The sequence below is a fragment of the Myxine glutinosa genome, chromosome 5 (assembly GCF_964187855.1).
Source record: "Myxine glutinosa chromosome 5, kmMyxGlut1.1, whole genome shotgun sequence".
NCBI classification, from domain to species: Eukaryota; Metazoa; Chordata; class Myxini; order Myxiniformes; family Myxinidae; genus Myxine; species Myxine glutinosa.
Genome location: NC_136265.1, coordinates 201,438,475 through 201,457,045, shown reverse-complemented (window position 1 = coordinate 201,457,045; position 18,571 = coordinate 201,438,475). Strand labels below are relative to the sequence as shown.

Below are 18,571 nucleotides of genomic sequence, written 5' to 3'. Positions count from 1 at the left end.
AACCGTCCAGAATGACCTCTGCCAATACACCGCTTCAGCAAAACCAACGCTCTGTAACAGAGTACGGTATGTCGGATCGGACATAATATCCAGGTGCATATCGGGACGAAGGCTCCATAAGAGTCTGTCTTCAGGTTGAGCCCTGAGCACCAAACATACTGATGATCCTCAGTCTTTTAGCTCTACTGCCTTCAAGAAGTACCAGGTAGGAGGTGTGGACTCAGATACAAAGTAGGAGACATATGATATAGAGCTCCTGACGAATGCATCGTGTTGTGATTAGTTCAGAAGGAACAAGAAAGAGCAATCAGAGATTTCAGACCCTCGCCAGGATGTGTTTTCAGTGGTTTTTAAAAAGGCTTTGGTGTTAAAAACAAATATGGCGGCCGAACCACGTGACCGATGACGCCATCATTATTATTATTTTTTCCACCAATTTATCCCAAGATGACGCTCAATAAATTTCATCTTGATCGGATGAAGTTTTGTACTTGTCGAATTATGACGTCATAATGGAGGCGACAAAAAGGGTTGGCGTCAGGAAGGGCATCCGGCCGTAAAACATTGCTTCAAAAAGGGGACCAAAAAACAACAACAACCACGGTCCCCGAAAAAGGCCAACCCCCGCTTGCGGGGAAAAATGGCCTCTAAAGGTGGTTATAATGGAGGCACCTAGGACATCATCATTAATATATTTTATTTCCCATGGAGAGTTCTTTCCAATGAGCCGTCTCAATTTTTTCTATGCGGCGCTTTTGGAGATATAGAGGTGCAAAGTTTTTCGGTTTTTCCAAGATGGCGACCATACCACGTGACCTATGACGTCATTTTTTTCCCCCCCTCCAGGATTTATCCCTAGATGACGCTCAAGAAATTTCATATTGATCGGATGAAGTTTTTTACTTGTTGAATTATGACGTCATAATGGAGGCACCTATGACATCATCATTAACCTATTTTATTCAACATGGAGAGTTCTTTACAATTTACCCTCTTTACCACGTGACCTATGACGTCATAATTATCATAAAAAATTATACAAGTGGAGTTGCACCTATGGTGGAAATTTCCTGTCAATCGGACCAATGGTTGCCGAAAAAAATCATATTTATTCTGTGCGGACAAACAGACAGACAAACAGACAAACAAACAAACATGAAAAATCACTCAAAGAGTGACACTTGGCAAAACAGAACAAAGTAGAATGGCACTCAGTAGAGCATCCTTTTGACCTCAAAAATAATAAGTGGTTGAATTCAGTGACTTGATATGTAAATCGTCTTTAAAGTTGAAGTTAATCGGATGAAAATTGACAATTTTAGAAATTTGGTCGATGTTGACCTTTTGGCCTATGTTGACCTCAAAAATAGTTGGTGGTTGGTTTCACTAACCTGATATGAAAATCCTTTTCAAATTTCAAGTCAATCGGATGAAAATTTTACATTTTAGAAATTTAAAAAAAAGTGGTTGTCCTGTGGCCTATGTTGACCTTTTGGCCTACGCTGATCTCAAAAATAGTAGGTGGTTGAATTAAGTTAGCCGTGGTTGACCTTTGGCCTATGTTGACCGTTTGACCTTTTGACCTCAAAAATATATAGGATTTTGTCGGACCACAAACTCGACCATTTGGTGAGGTTTCATAAAGATCGGTTTAAAATTGTGACCTGTAGGCAAGTATAAGTGAGCGGACAGACAAACACACAAAAAAACACACAAACCGGAGTGATCAACATACCTGCAAAAAATATATACGGTATACAGTCACGTGAAAAAGTAAGTACACCCGATGTAAAGTTTTGACTTTTTCAACATATTTCAACTTGCAGCTATTTGATCTTCATTTCAACAATATTGATAGATAAAGGTGATATAATATAACAAATATCATGAAACATTTACATTTTGTAGTCCATTGTATAATTTGAATAAAAATAAATGCAAATTTCGCATGTGGAAAAAGTAAGTACACCCCCACATTTATCACTACTTCAAATTCCTAAAATTAGAATCAGGTGCACCAGCTCAGGTGCAAATGATTAGAACATCGTTAGAGAGGATCTTGGAGGAACCTGTCTTATTTAAACCTCAGACATTTAGTTTGGTTTGCTCTTTGTTGTTGAAGTGTGCGGCGTCACCATGCCTAGATCAAAAGAGCTCTCTGAGGCCTTCAGAAAGAAGGTTATAGATGCCTACGAGTCTGGGAAGGGACTTAAAAAGATCTCCAAACAATTTGAAATCAATCATTCGACTGTCTGGAAGATCATCCACAAGGGGAGAAGATTCCAAACAACTGCCAACTTGTTCAGGCCAGGCCGGCCCAGCAAGTTCAGCCCGAGAGCAGACTGCAATATGCTGAAAGAAGTCTCGAAGAACCCCAGAATGTCATCACGGGACCTACAGGTAGCTCTTGCCACCGTTGATGTCAAAGTGCACAAGTCTACCATTAGAAAGAGGCTGCACAAATTTGATCTACATGGGAGGTGTGCCAGGAGGAAACCTTTGCTGTCCAGAAAGAACATCAGGGCAAGACTAAAGTTTGCCAATGAACACCTAGGCAAAGACCAGCACTTCTGGAACAATGTGCTCTGGACAGATGAGTCAAAGGTAGAGCTATTTGGCCACAGTACCAGAAGACAAGTTTGGCGAAAACCAAAGACAGCATTTGACCACAAGAACCTGATACCAACTGTAAAGCATGGTGGTGGAAATATTGTGGTTTGGGGCAGCGTTGCTGCATCAGGGCCTCGGCAGCTCACCATCATAGAATCCACTATGAATTCTTCATTGTACCAGAGGGTGCTTGAGGATAATGTGAGGCCATCTGTCGGTAAGTTGAAGCTCAACCGAAGGTGGACGTTGCAACATAACAATGACCCTAAACATACCAGTAAATCCACCAAGGAATGGCTGAAAAGAAAGAAATGGAGGGTTCTGGAATGGCCAAGTCAAAGCCCGGATCTAAATCCCATCGAGATGTTGTGGGGGGATTTGAAACGAGCTGCACATGCAAGAAACTCCTCAAACATCGCACAGCTGAAAGAATTCTGCATGGAGGAGTGGGCAAAAATTTCTCCTCGTCGATGTCCGAGACTGGTAGACAGTTATAAGAAACGCCTACTTGAGGTTGGTTCTGCCAAAGGGGGCAATACCACCTATTAGAGCCAAGGGTGTACTTACTTTTTCCACATGCGAAATTTGCATTTATGTTTATTTAAATTATACAATGGACTACAAAATGTAAATGTTTCATGATATTTGTTATATTATATCACCTTTATCTGTCAATATTGTTGAAATGAAGATCAAATAACTATGTTGAAATATGTTGAAAAAGTCAAAACTTTACATGTGGTGTACTTACTTTTTCACATGACTGTGTATATTTTGCCAAGTAACAAACAAACAAACAGACCCAAATGTAAATACCCTCTCCAACCTGACCCTGCTAGGGTAACAAGGAGCAACTTGACCCTGTGGATGATGTCAAGGTCGTATATCTGCCTCTCGTGGCCATCCTTGAAATTTGATCTTCCCAGGTACAAGCCACGTCAGCTGATGGGCAGGTCAAGAAGCTTCAGCAACTGGAGTTTTGTAAGTGCTTGGCCAAAGAAGATTCGGGGATTTTGACATGCAATCCTTCCTGAGATAAACTCTGAGAACAACACACTCGTCTGGTTGAAGGAAATGCTCCTTGTGGTAGAACAAACTCTTTTCTTCTGGTGGTCATAAAACAGATTTGTTGCAGGTTGAATTACAATGACAATAAATTACATGACACAAAATTGTCATCAACAAAAGGGTACAATCAGATAGGAAGGTCATTAACGCAAATAAGAAAAAAGATTGGGCCGAGAACTCTACCATAAGAAACACAGGTTTTCAAGGGGGGAAGCATGAGAAGGATGGGGAAGAATCTTGATATGTCAGGTAAGACTGCTTGACCTTCTGCTGGTATACTGGGTGGTTTGCCATTGCCTTCCCAACAGTAGTAAGAGAGGGAATTGGAAATTTGTTCATGGTGCCAGCGATAGCTGGCCTACTCTTCATGAAGGACACTGTGGGGCCTTTAACATCCTGTGAAACACCAGGATGACAATTTATAGCTGGGTCAGGATCCGAACCCAGGTGAGTGTGCGTACCTCTTGGGCTAGGCCATGTTGCCAGTCCTATGCAGTATTTCTGAAATAAGGTAAAAAAAAAAAAAATAGCCTAATAAATAACTTTTATTAATTAACTAATCAAAATGAATAAATGCACCTGGTTTATGATGATGGTCCCATGTTCAAATCCCACATGTTAACATTTGACTTTAAAATATCCTTCCCTTAATGTCCTTGAAATTCATAACTATACACCGATTCCTCCTCTTGCCCTTCATTGCACATGTGACACTGCATGTGTACAACCCCTTCCACATGTTAAAAAAAATCTTCATCACAGACTGAAAATGCCTTCACTGGAGTCCTAGACCTGTGTAGTCCTAGACCTGTGTAGTCCTAGACCTGTGTAGTCCTAGACCTGTGTAGTCCTAGACCTGTGTAGTCCTAGACCTGTGTAGTCCGAGACCTGTGTAGTCCTAGACCTGTGTAGTCCCATCTAGCACACTCTATTTCAACTTCCATATATGCAGTCAACTTGCGAGCCCATTACATATTGATATCCATCTTCACAGCTCCAATACGTGATTCCCAAACAATGAATACAAGTTTTCATAAAATGTTTTTAGGAAAATTTTGACTCGGGCACACAAAGTTCCTTTTCCAGAGCTTTGCGGTGAACCACACACGCCACTCTTGTGCAAGACGGTGCATCAGGAAAGTCCCCAAAGTGTTTGTGAATAACGTGTGCCTGCCCGTGGTGTGTTTATTAATTTATTTAAATTGATATATATATATATATATATAAATAAATAAATTATAAATAAATGAAACAAAACAATTGTTTTTTGTTGGAAATGTTGGGAAAAAATTTTTGGACAAAAAAAACAATTGGAATGCATATCATTGACCTTTTGACATGCAATTGTTTTTTTGCTTAAAATTTTTTAACACATTTTACACAAAAACAATTGTTTCTTTTATTTATTTTTAGCTTTTATTCATATATATATATAAATAAATAAATTATAAATAAATGAAACAAAACAATTGTTTTTTGTTGGAAATGTTGGGAAAAAATTTTTGGACAAAAAAAAAAATTGGAATGCATATCATTGACCTTTTGACATGCAATTGTTTTTTTGCTTAAAATTTTTTAACACATTTTACACAAAAACAATTGTTTCTTTTATTTATTTTTAGCTTTTATTCATATATATATATAACAATTTTAACAAAAATATTAATTTTTACATTTTTTAATTTAACAAAAATTATTTATTATGTAAAAACAATTATTTATTTATACTTACACCATGAAACTTGCTTGACGAACAAAATGCGAGAATGTTTGTGGACTTTTGCAGATCAGGCTTTGGAGTTTATTTGAAAAACCGTTACTTTTTTTTTTTTTCAAACCAATTGCAATAATCATTTTTAAAGTGTATATCAAGCCCATTTCATTGTGCCAGCAATTAACCGTCATGATGTGTATTATGAGCGGATCTATTTTTTATAATGAAAGTAATCACTCTGTTGAAAAGATTCTTGAAATTGAGGATTTGCCCTCTTTTGGCAGACCTGGAGGTTTTGTGATTGTGAACTTCCATGCACACGTCCTCTCCTTCCCCTTTTTATTCCCCTCCTGCCTGATGTCTGTAAACACTATTTCCGCCCCCCTCGCCTACCCCCCTTCCCACACCGCATTGCCCAAGCAGCCTCAGTAACTTGCACGTGTTCCGCATGCAGGATGCAATGGGAGGAGTTGCGTAAACTGCCAGTCAACAAAATTCTAAAAACAGCCTGGTCGTGCACTCGACTGTAGCTGCAGCGGCTGGAGGCAAGCATGTGTGGGACCTTACTAGCTAGCTAAGCTGTAATACACTCGTAGTTATTGGTAACAACATCGCCAACGATGATGATCGCTCACAACAAACAACAAAAAATACAACTTCGAGTTCATAGAACACCCGATCCCTTTTAAACTTTTGCTTATTGCGTTTTTGAGCACAATCTGTATTTCCCACAAGCCGCCATTTTGTCAGAACCTTGATATTCCCTTCCCCAACTGAGAGCGCGCAAATTTGAACGGTCGAGAGCACGTAAAATGGCGTAATATTTTGGCAATTTGTTTGGCCAACAAGGCAATTTGTGTTCTACAGTGTTCAAGTATATAATTAAATTTCAATAAAATAAAGGGTTTAAAGGCTGCAAAAAAAAAAATAATTCGGAAGTTTACCGCCGTTGAAGCAGCGCCTTTTACACCACCTTATTTAACACGTTAAATTAGTTCTTCATAAGCCTGGTCATGGCTTAACATTAAGTTGGCTGCAGACTAAAATTGTGATATTCTTACAATGTCTTGAGATCCTGAGTCTTGATGGTCTTGAGATCTTAGGATCCTGAGTTTGGGCCTCTGTCATGCCATTGAATTAACACCAGGTGGGTTGACTCAGGCTGTCATCCTTCCGAGGTCGGAAAATAAGTACCAGATGACTGGTTATGGAGAGGAATTGCATCAGCGGCTGCACCCCCAGAATATATATATTTGCAAATTTTGCAAAATATTTGCAAATATATACCAGCGGCCACAGACTGCACACGAACCACCAACAGTTCTTCATGCGTATTGTTTGTGTCCTTTATGACATCCCTAAAAACAGTAAGCTTCATATGTGGAATGATTTTCAATTTTGCTTGACTGCCAGACAGACAACATCAATTACGTTACTCTTCTCTACGCATGCGCGATCGGGACGAGATTTCGTGCAATTTTCCAAATTCAGAGCCAAAGTAATGCTAAACTGCAGGTTTGTGTTTGATTCATGTTCCGATTCATGTTCTAATGTGCAGTGTTCAAAACATAAAATTAAATTGAAATTAAGGTGTTCCTCAATCATAGACTACAAACAAATACCACAAATATAGACTATCAAATTAATAAAAAATAAATATTATAATAACGACACTTGTATTGTATGCATGAATATGAACGACATGTGTTAATAATAGTAATAACTAGAACTGTGAGCAAAACTGCAAGCATTGATGACGGCTTCCATGTTTGACATTGTAAGAACTAGGGCATGCCCATACTATATATATATCTAAAATTATATCCCCCCCCCCCTCTATTTACATGAAATGGTTTGGTTCATGAAATGTTTTGGTCCATTCGCAACGCCAAAGCGAACGGCGAACGCTTTACATGAAATGGTTTGGTTCATGAAATGTTTTGGTCCATTCGCAACGCCAAAGCGAACGGCGAACGGCTTGCGAGTACAGTGACAATCCCCCCCCTCTATTTACATGAAATGGTTTTAATTAGTTTTAAAACATAGTTTAACGCCAACATAGCGGCAACATAGTTTGCCAACGTGAAATAAATGAATACGCTCTCAAATGTGCCGTCCGAGGCAGAGTGTGTTCGCCACGTTCGGCACACGCGATAGCTCGCTGCTCTCTGATTGGTTGAATCGTTTTTTGGACATAGCTCGGTAAGTAATTGTCCGATTAATATGAAACCTTGAAAAGGCACATCCTCGGGTCCCCAGCAATATACCTGGCAAGTTTAAAGTATATCGGACCGGTAGTTGTCGAGAAACAGCGGTCGCATACACACACACAGAGATTACTGGAATTATAGATAGATATCACAATTTTAGTCTGCAGTATGTCTGAAATAAAGAATTCCGTTTGATATGTCATTCAGGAAAAAATCCTCATGGTGAGTTCATCATGTGTATGAAGTTTTGCATTGATCCTTTCAGCAGTTCTGGAGAAACAGATGTTTAAAGATTTTCCTTAAATCCAAAATGGCCACCATAGCATGTGACTAATGATGTCATAGCTTGCAAAAAAAAACTCCTCATGTGTAGTCAATCATACGTATGAAGTTTCGAATTGATCCGTTGAGCTGTTGTGAATATATAGATTTTCAAATATTTTTTCCTTAAATCCAAGTGACCCTTGGCAATCCAAATGACCAAGTGAATCCACCACACCATGTGACCGATGACATCACAGTTTAGAAATATTTTTCTGCCATCAGTACTTGATCATATGTATGGCATTTCGCATTGATCCGTTAAGCGGTTCTCCAGAAAAGATTAGTTAATTATTTCCTTAAATTCAAGATGGCAGCCAAACCACATGACTGATGATGTCATAGTTTGCAAATATTTCCCCCCCATTGGTATGTAAACATATATTTCAAGTTTCATATCGATTGGAAAAGCAGTTTCGGAGAAGTAGATTTTTAAAATAAAAAATCCAATATGGCCGCCAAACCACGTGACCGGTGACTTTTTTGCAAACTTATATCCTCATGGGACGTAGATCATATAGATCATATGTGTAACATTTCACATCGATCCGTTCAGTGGTATTGGAGAATATTTTTTATTTTTTTCTGGAAAATCCAAGATGGTGCCCAAAATGGACGGCCAATCAAAAAGCTCGAACCTCAGTGCACACCTTCTACACATGTCTGACAGGTGTGCAAAGTTTCAGCATCACCAGTCTTACCGTCTTTAAGAAACCCTAGTCACAAAATCTGGCGGAAAACAAAATAACAATAATAATAATAAAGAATCAGAACAATAGTCTTCCAAAAACTTTGTTTTTGGAAGCCTTAATAATAATAATAATAATAATAATAATACTACTACTACTACTACTACTACTAATAATAATAATAATAATAATAATAATAATACTACTACTACTACTACTACTACTACTAATAATAATAATAATAATAATAAAGAATCAGAACAATAATGTCTTCCAAAAACTTTGTTTTTGGAAGCCTTAATAATAATAATAATAATAATAATAATACTACTACTACTAATAATAATAATAATAATATTAATAATACTACTACTACTAGTACTACTACTAATAATAATAATAATAATAATAATAATACTACTACTACTACTACTACTACTACTAATAATAATAATAATACTACTACTACTACTACTAATAATAATAATAATGATAATAATAATAATAATACTACTACTAATAATAATAATAATAATAATACTACTACTACTACTAATAATAATAATAATAATAATAATAATAATAATAATAAAGAATCAGAACAATAATGTCTTCCAAAAACAAGCCTTAATAATAATAATAATAATAATAATAATAATACTACTACTAATAATAATAATAATAATAATAATACTACTACTACTACTACTAATAATAATAATAATAATAAAGAATCAGAACAATAATGTCTTCCAAAAACTTTGTTTTTGGAAGCCTTAATAATAATAATAATAATAATAATAATAATACTACTACTACTACTACTACTAATAATAATAATAATAATAATAATAATAATACTACTACTACTACTAATAATAATAATAATAATAATAATACTACTACTACTACTAATAATAATGATAATAATAATAATAATAATAATACTACTACTACTACTACTAATAATAATAATAATAATAATAATAATAATACTACTACTAATAATAATAATAATAATAATATGCAGTAGACGTTAAAGTGTGTGACAAATGACAGAATTTAAAATTTCCATGTTGTCCCCTTTATTTCTGTGTTAATACCTTCATGACCTCCCAATGTCCTTCCGCTTTTTTCCCCATTCGTCATCCCTAAGCTTCCTCCTCTCCCTCATCTTTGAAACAGGGCTGAAACAGGGCTGAAACAGGGCTGAAACAGGGCTGTCCAGGAGTGCTGTGAATATAACACTTCTGCAAATCCATGTGACCATGAATCATGTACACCTGCACTTTTTGGGTAGGTGGTCCATGTTATGTTTTTTTTTTTTTTTTTTTTTTTTTGTATACAAGATCGAGGCTCGTGAAAGAGCGAACATTAATCACACAGAAAGACAAACAGACACATAAAACAAATAACATCGGGAGCGGTAGACAAGATGGGGAGAGAGGGGGAAGGACACAAACACAACATTTGAGAGCAGGGACCGAGAGACATGGAGACATCGAGAGATCTGTGGGAGGGAGAGGGCTTTGGGGGGGAGGCATGTGAAGGGGGGGAGGCATGTGAAGGGGGGGAGGCATGTGAAGGGGGGGGGGGGTGGGAGAGGTATAAACATATGGACACTGCCAGGATTTCCAGGAAATAAGTTGGAATTTCAAACAAGGTGGATCTGGGGTGAATTAGTGGGGGTAGAAAAGATCAAGGTTATGGATGGGGGAAGATAAGAGATGGTGGTGAACAGCTGTTTTAAAGACCTGGAGGGAGGAGAGGGATTGAAGGGAGTGTGGGAGTTTGTTCCACAGGCGGGAGAAAAGAGGAATGAAAGAGTGAAGGTGAGCAGAGAGCCGAGATTTCGGCAGTTTAACCATCAGAGGGTTGCTGGCAGATCTTGTGCGACCTGTAGGAATATTTGGGGGACAGAGCACAGAGAGAGCTGGGGGAGCAAGGCCGGAGAGGAGTCGGTAGAAGACAGAAAGACCACCTACCTGCCTGCGGTGAGTGAGTGAAAGGCCCTCAGAGATAGCTTCATCGCGGGAGATTCCAATGATTTTGAAAGCTTTGGATTCAACAGCGTGAAGCCGAGCCAGGTGTGAGGCAGGAGCACCAGCCCATAGGGGAGAACAGTATTCCATTGAGCTGCGGATGAAAGCCTTGTATGTGGTGAGGAGCTCAGGTGTGCCGAGGAAGGACTTCGCACGACGGAGGATGCCCAGTCGGCGACTGGCTTTGGAGGCCAGCTTGGAAATGTGGTTTTCCCAAGAAAGATCATGGCAGATAGTGAGACCCAAAAGCTTGAGTGACAGAACTTCTTGGAGAGGATTGTTGAGAAAGTAGATGGGAGGGTTGTCCAGTCGATCTTTTCGGAGAGGCATAGTAAGAGAGTGAGATTTGGCAGGATTGAAAGACATGTTCCACTTGTTTGACCAGTCTGTGATTTTGTCCAGGTCTTCAGAGAGTGAGGAGGCTGCAGACTGCCGATCTGAGGAAAGAGGAATGGAGCGGCAGAGAGTGGAGTCATCAGCAAATTTGTGGATTTGTGGAAATTCCTCCTTTATCTTCCTTTTCTCAGTTTTATTTTAGTCAATTTAACCCCCTACCCTCATTTATTAATTTATATGTATATATATATATATATATACATATCTCTCTATATATATATATATATTGAATATATGTTGTAGATAAAGTTCCTGGAAACAGGACAAGATCAAAACTGAATGTGTACTTACAGTATGGACTGTAATCAGCTTAGAATAACCAAAGTAAGTCAACGTGCTCAGCACTACAGGAAGAGAGAATCTGCGAAGCAGAAGTTAGGGAGAGAGTGAAGGCAGCATGGATAACGAGAACACCACTCGGTCGAGAGCCTACCTCCACCAGGTGAACAGTTCAAATTTTGTATCCCACTGATAGGCCAGATCTGGATCTGGGCCTGAAGCAAACAAGTTTGCCTTGTTCTCGTCACTTAATCAACTCATCAACTAAGTTTTGAACCAATGAAGAAAGTGAGCCGATTTGAGGGAAGAGAAGAAGAGGAAGATATTACGGTGGACAGATGTAGGCCTATTGGAAAGGGATTTGACGAATACGTTTCTGAAGACAGAAGAGAATGGAGAAGGCAGATTAAAGTAGGCAATCCCTAATTATTGGGAATTTCGATTGAGGCTATAGCAAGAAGAAGAAGAAGACGCAGGGGAGGATTCAAGGAGGCAATCCCTAATTGTTGGGAATTGGGATTGAGGCTATAGCAAGAAGAAGAAGAAGACGAAAGGGGAGGATTCAAGTAGGCAATCCCTAATTGTTGGGAATTGGGATTGAGGGTATAGCAAGAAGAAGAAGAAGACGAAGCGGAGGATTCAAGTAGGCAATCCCTAATTGTTGGGAATTTGGATTGAGGCTATAGCAAGAAGAAGAAGAAGACGAAGGGGAGGATTCAAGTAGGCAATCCCTAATTGTTGGGAATTTGGATTGAGGCTATAGCAAGAAGAAGAAGAAGACGAAGGGGAGGATTCAAGTAGGCAATCCCTAATTGTTGGGAATTTGGATTGAGGCTATAGCAAGAAGAAGAAGAAGACGAAGCGGAGGATTCAAGGAGGCAATCCCTAATTGTTGGGAATTTGGATTGAGGCTATAGCAAGAAGAAGAAGAAGACGAAGAGGAGGATTCAAGTAGGCAATCCCTAATTGTTGGGAATTTGGATTGAGGCTATAGCAAGAAGAAGAAGAAGACGAAGGGGAGGATTCAAGTAGGCAATCCCTAATTATTGGGAATTTCGATTGAGGCCATAGCAAGAAGAAGAAGAAGACGAAGGGGAGGATTCAAGGAGGCAATCCCTAATTGTTGGGAATTGGGATTGAGGCTATAGCAAGAAGAAGAAGAAGACGAAAGGGGAGGATTCAAGTAGGCAATCCCTAATTGTTGGGAATTGGGATTGAGGGTATAGCAAGAAGAAGAAGAAGACGAAGCGGAGGATTCAAGTAGGCAATCCCTAATTGTTGGGAATTTGGATTGAGGGTATAGCAAGAAGAAGAAGAAGACGAAGTGGAGGATTCAAGTAGGCAATCCCTAATTGTTGGGAATTGGGATTGAGGGTATAGCAAGAAGAAGAAGAAGACGAAGGGGGAGGATTCAAGTAGGCAATCCCTAATTGTTGGGAATTGGGATTGAGGGTAAAGCAAGAAGAAGAAGAAGACGAAGGGGAGGATTAAAGTAGGCAATCCCTAATTGTTGGGAATTGGGATTGAGGCTATAGCAAGAAGAAGAAGAAGACGAAGAGGAGGATTCAAGTAGACAATCCCTAATTGTTGGGAATTGGGATTGAGGCTATAGCAAGAAGAAGAAGAAGACGAAGGGGAGGATTCAAGTAGGCAATCCCTAATTGTTGGGAATTGGGATTGAGGGTATAGCAAGAAGAAGAAGAAGACGAAGCGGAGGATTCAAGTAGGCAATCCCTAATTGTTGGGAATTTGGATTGAGGGTATAGCAAGAAGAAGAAGAAGACGAAGAGGAGGATTCAAGTAGGCAATCCCTAATTGTTGGGAATTGGGATTGAGGGTAAAGCAAGAAGAAGAAGAAGACGAAGGGGAGGATTAAAGTAGGCAATCCCTAATTGTTGGGAATTGGGATTGAGGGTATAGCAAGAAGAAGAAGAAGACGAAGGGGGAGGATTCAAGTAGGCAATCCCTAATTGTTGGGAATTGGGATTGAGGGTATAGCAAGAAGAAGAAGACGAAGGGGAGGATTAAAGTAGGCAATCCCTAATTGTTGGGAATTGGGATTGAGGCTATAGCAAGAAGAAGAAGAAGACGAAGAGGAGGATTCAAGTAGGCAATCCCTAATTGTTGGGAATTGGGATTGAGGGTATAGCAAGAAGAAGAAGAAGACGAAGGGGAGGATTAAAGTAGGCAATCCCTAATTGTTGGGAATTGGGATTGAGGGTATAGCAAGAAGAAGAAGAAGACGAAGGGGGAGGTTTCAAGTAGGCAATCCCTAATTGTTGGGAATTGGGATTGAGGGTATAGCAAGAAGAAGAAGAAGACGAAGGGGAGGATTAAAGTAGGCAATCCCTAATTGTTGGGAATTGGGATTGAGGCTATAGCAAGAGGAAGAAGAAGACGAAGAGGAGGATTCAAGTAGGCAATCCCTAATTGTTGGGAATTTGGATTGAGGCTATAGCAAGAAGAAGAAGAAGACGAAGAGGAGGATTCAAGTAGGCAATCCCTAATTGTTGGGAATTTGGATTGAGGCTATAGCAAGAAGAAGAAGAAGACGAAGAGGAGGATTCAAGTAGGCAATCCCTAATTGTTGGGAATTGGGATTGAGGGTATAGCAAGAAGAAGAAGAAGACGAAGAGGAGGATTCAAGTAGACAATCCCTAATTGTTGGGAATTTGGATTGAGGGTATAGCAAGAAGTAGAAGAAGACGAAGGGGGAGGATTCAAGTAGGCAATCCCTAATTGTTGGGAATTGGGATTGAGGCTATAGCAAGAAGAAGAAGAAGACGAAGGGGAGGATTCAAGTAGGCAATCCCTAATTGTTGGGAATTGGGATTGAGGGTATAGCAAGAAGTAGAAGAAGACGAAGGGGGAGGATTCAAGTAGGCAATCCCTAATTGTTGGGAATTGGGATTGAGGCTATAGCAAGAAGAAGAAGAAGACGAAGAGGAGGATTCAAGTTGGCAATCCCTAATTGTTGGGAATTGGGATTGAGGGTCCAGCAAGAAGAAGAAGAAGACGAAGAGGAGGATTCAAGTAGGCAATCCCTAATTGTTGGGAAAATGGATTGAGGGTATAGCAAAAAGAAGATGGAGAAGAGGAAGAAGAAGAAGAAGAAGTCAATCAACATGCAGGTTATGAGTGCTCTGCCTGCCCATCACATGTCCTGATAAGACAATATCCATATAAACTATGTTGTACATCACGTGACCCTTTAGTATTCCCATCTGCTGGACAGGAGTCATGGCACCTACCACTCGTGTAGGTACCTGAACAGTTAATCCTGCGTACCTATTTCGAGAGAATAGGAATGAAGTGGAATAGAGCGCGGAGTGGATTCAGAGATGTGATTCAGAGACGGGCATGGAATATGGAGAACGTATACCATGTTCATGGAGATTAGGAACACTTGATTTACCTGACTGCGTGATACACGATGAATATACATTTAATTAGCTGTAAGTTGGACTAGCATCGATATTTGGAAAAGTTCTGGGTCCATTTAAATATAATGTGTATGTAAGGGTTGAGAGGAGGTACATTGAGAAAAAGAGGGGAAGGAGGAAATAAAGGGAGAAATTCTTGAACATCCACTGGAGGGGGGATGGCTGGTGGTGATTGGTGGAATGGGTGGGATGATAGGTGGGAGTGATGGTGGATGATAGGTGGGAGTGATAGTGGATGATAGGTGGGAGTGATAGTGGATGATAGGTGCGAGTGATGGTGCATGATAGGTGGGAGTGATAGTGGATGATAGGTGGGAGTGATAGTGGATGATAGGTGCGAGTGATAGTGGATGATAGGTGGGAGTGATAGTGGATGATAGGTGGGAGTGATAGTGGATGATAGGTGCGAGTGATAGTGGATGATAGGTGCGAGTGATAGTGGATGATAGGTGCGAGTGATAGTGGATGATAGGTGCGAGTGATAGTGGATGATAGGTGGGAGTGATAGTGGATGATAGGTGCGAGTGATAGTGGATGATAGGTGGGAGTGATAGTGGATGATAGGTGCGAGTGATGGTGCATGATAGGTAGGAGTGATAGTGGATGATAGGTGCGAGTGATGGTGCATGATAGGTAGGAGTGATAGTGGATGATAGGTGCGAGTGATGGTGCATGATAGGTAGGAGTGATAGTGGATGATAGGTGCGAGTGATAGTGGATGATAGGTGCGAGTGATAGTGGATGATAGGTGGGAGTGATAGTGGATGATAGGTGCGAGTGATGGTGCATGATAGGTGGGAGTGATAGTGGATGAGAGGTGGGAGTGATAGTGGATGATAGGTGCGAGTGATAGTGGATGATAGGTGGGAGTGATGGTGCATGATAGGTGGGAGTGATAGTGGATGATAGGTGGGAGTGATAGTGGATGATAGGTGCGAGTGATAGTGGATGATAGGTGCGAGTGATAGTGGATGATAGGTGCGAGTGATAGTGGATGATAGGTGGGAGTGATAGTGGATGATAGGTGCGAGTGATGGTGCATGATAGGTGGGAGTGATAGTGGATGAGAGGTGGGAGTGATAGTGGATGATAGGTGCGAGTGATAGTGGATGATAGGTGGGAGTGATGGTGCATGATAGGTGGGAGTGATAGTGGATGATAGGTGGGAGTGATAATGGATGATAGGTGCGAGTGATGGTGCATGATAGGTGCGAGTGATGGTGCATGATAGGTGCGAGTGATAGTGCATGATAGGTGCGAGTGATAGTGGATGATAGGTGGGAGTGATGGTGCATGATAGGTGGGAGTGATAGTGGATGATAGGTCGGAGTGATAATGGATGATAGGTGGGAGTGATAGTGGATGATAGGTGGGAGTGATAATGGATGATAGGTGGGAGTGATAGTGGATGATAGGTGGGAGTGATAATGGATGATAGGTGGGAGTGATAGTGGATGATAGGTGGGAGTGATAGTGGATGATAGGTGGGAGTGATAGTGGATGATAGGTGGGAGTGATAGTGGATGATAGGTGGGAGTGATAGTGGATGATAGGTGGGATTGATAGTGGATGATAGGTGCGAGTGATGGTGCATGATAGGTGGGAGTGATAGTGGATGATAGGTGGGAGTGATAGTGGATGATAGATGGGAGTGATGGTGCATGATAGGTGTGAGTGATGGTGCATGATAGGTAGGAGTGATAGTGGATGATAGGTGTGAGTGATGGTGCATGATAGGTGGGAGTGATAGGTGGGAGTGATGGTGCATGATAGGTGTGAGTGATGGTGCATGATAGGTAGGAGTGATAGTGGATGATAGGTGTGAGTGATGGTGCATGATAGGTGGGAGTGATAGGTGGGAGTGACGGTGCATGATAGGTGGGAGTGATAGTGCATGATAGGTGTGAGTGATGGTGCATGATAGGTAGGAGTGATAGTGGATGATAGGTGGGAGTGATGGTGCATGATAGGTGGGAGTGATAGGTGGGAGTGATGGTGCATGATAGGTGGGAGTGATAGTGCATGATAGGTGTGAGTGATGGTGCATGATAGGTAGGAGTGATAGTGGATGATAGGTGGGAGTGATGGTGCATGATAGGTGGGAGTGATAGTGCATGATAGGTGGGAGTGATAGTGCATGATAGGTGGGAGTGATAGTGCATGATAGGTGGGAGTGATAGGTGGGAGTGATGGTGCATGATAGGTGGGAGTGATAGTGCATGATAGGTGTGAGTGATGGTGCATGATAGGTAGGAGTGATAGTGGATGATAGGTGGGAGTGATGGTGCATGATAGGTGGGAGTGATGGTGGATGATAGGTGGGAGTGATAGTGGATGATAGGTGGGAGTGATCGTGGATGATAGGTGCGAGTGATGGTGCATGATAGGTGGGAGTGATAGTGGATGATAGGTGCGAGTGATGGTGCATGATAGGTAGGAGTGATAGTGGATGATAGGTGCGAGTGATAGTGGATGATAGGTGCGAGTGATGGTGCATGATAGGTAGGAGTGATAGTGGATGATAGGTAGGAGTGATAGTGGATGATAGGTGTGAGTGATGGTGCATGATAGGTAGGAGTGATAGTGGATGATAGGTGCGAGTGATGGTGCATGATAGGTGGGAGTGATAGTGCATGATAGGTGGGAGTGATAGTGCATGATAGGTGGGAGTGATAGTGCATGATAGGTGGGAGTGATAGTGCATGATAGGTGGGAGTGATAGTGCATGATAGGTGGGAGTGATAGTGCATGATAGGTGGGAGTGATAGTGCATGATAGGTGGGAGTTATAGTGCATGATAGGTGGGAGTGATAGTGCATGATAGGTGGGAGTGATAGTGCATGATAGGTGGGAGTGATAGTGCATGATAGGTGGGAGTGATAGTGCATGATAGGTGGGAGTGATAGTGCATGATAGGTGGGAGTGATAGTGGATGATAGGTGTGAGTGATGGATGATTGGCGGGAGTGATGGGTAATTGGTGGGGGTATGGGTGATGATTGGTGGGAGGGAGAGGCGATTATAGTTGTGTCGGGTGGGGGTGAAGTGCCATATTTTTTGCATACGTAATATGTATTTGACTCGTACTTGAACAGTTGAAAAAGATCCCAAGATGTGACTATTAAGGCCACCTGTCCCACACGTGGAAAATGACCATTTATTTAGTTTTAAAGTGACGGTCAAACATATTAACATTTTATGTGGCGTGCTCTATTTTTGTGACGACATAATTATTCTTATCCGTGTTGATATTGTCACGAAGGATTGTTTTCGCGTCGAATCTCATCGTCATTTACTGATGTCATTTAGATCCCGTCAGCACCACAAAGTGTGGTTAGATCTGGGCCCAAACAGGAGGTCTCTACTTGTTATAAATGGAAATACCAATAACCGCACGGCCCTGTGGTTTTACACTGTCGACGTCAGTTCTGACCAGGCCTGCGAGCAAGGCCTAAACACAAGCCTGTCATGGCTCCCAGAACTGTCAAAAAAGATTGCATTCCCCAACCAGCTTTGGTTTCCTTACCTTCACCCTTGAACTCTGAACGTCTTTGTTCACCGCAGTTGGTCCAAGTTACCTCAGATATCACTCGGTTATGCAGACCTGCAACTACTGACCTACAAACGATTCAGATACTAATTATTATCGTTTCGTGAACGGTTTTCAGCATTGAGTAGTAAGTACCACTCGGTTAATTCCCCGTTAATATTTGTGGGGTCAGCCCCACATCTTGCCCTTTTTGGAGTTCCCGATTGGCCGAAACCCATCTCCAGTAACATCACGTGTGTGATTTGAATTT

At 40.9% G+C, this 18,571-nt stretch overlaps 1 protein-coding gene across 2 annotated transcripts in view; it reads left to right on the top strand.

Moving 5' to 3' along the window:
• Nucleotides 1-18,571, top strand: part of LOC137426500 (uncharacterized) — a 115,485-nt gene that overhangs the window by 76,221 nt on the left and 20,693 nt on the right. For both annotated transcript variants that reach the window (XR_010984325.2, XM_078779370.1), the window contains exon 2: nucleotides 9,798-9,908. Coding sequence is in view for 1 of the 2 variants with exons in the window: in XM_078779370.1 (XP_078635496.1) it covers nucleotides 9,881-9,908 (28 nt within the window). In the remaining variant the exon portion in view is untranslated. The remainder of the gene's footprint in view (nucleotides 1-9,797; nucleotides 9,909-18,571) is intronic.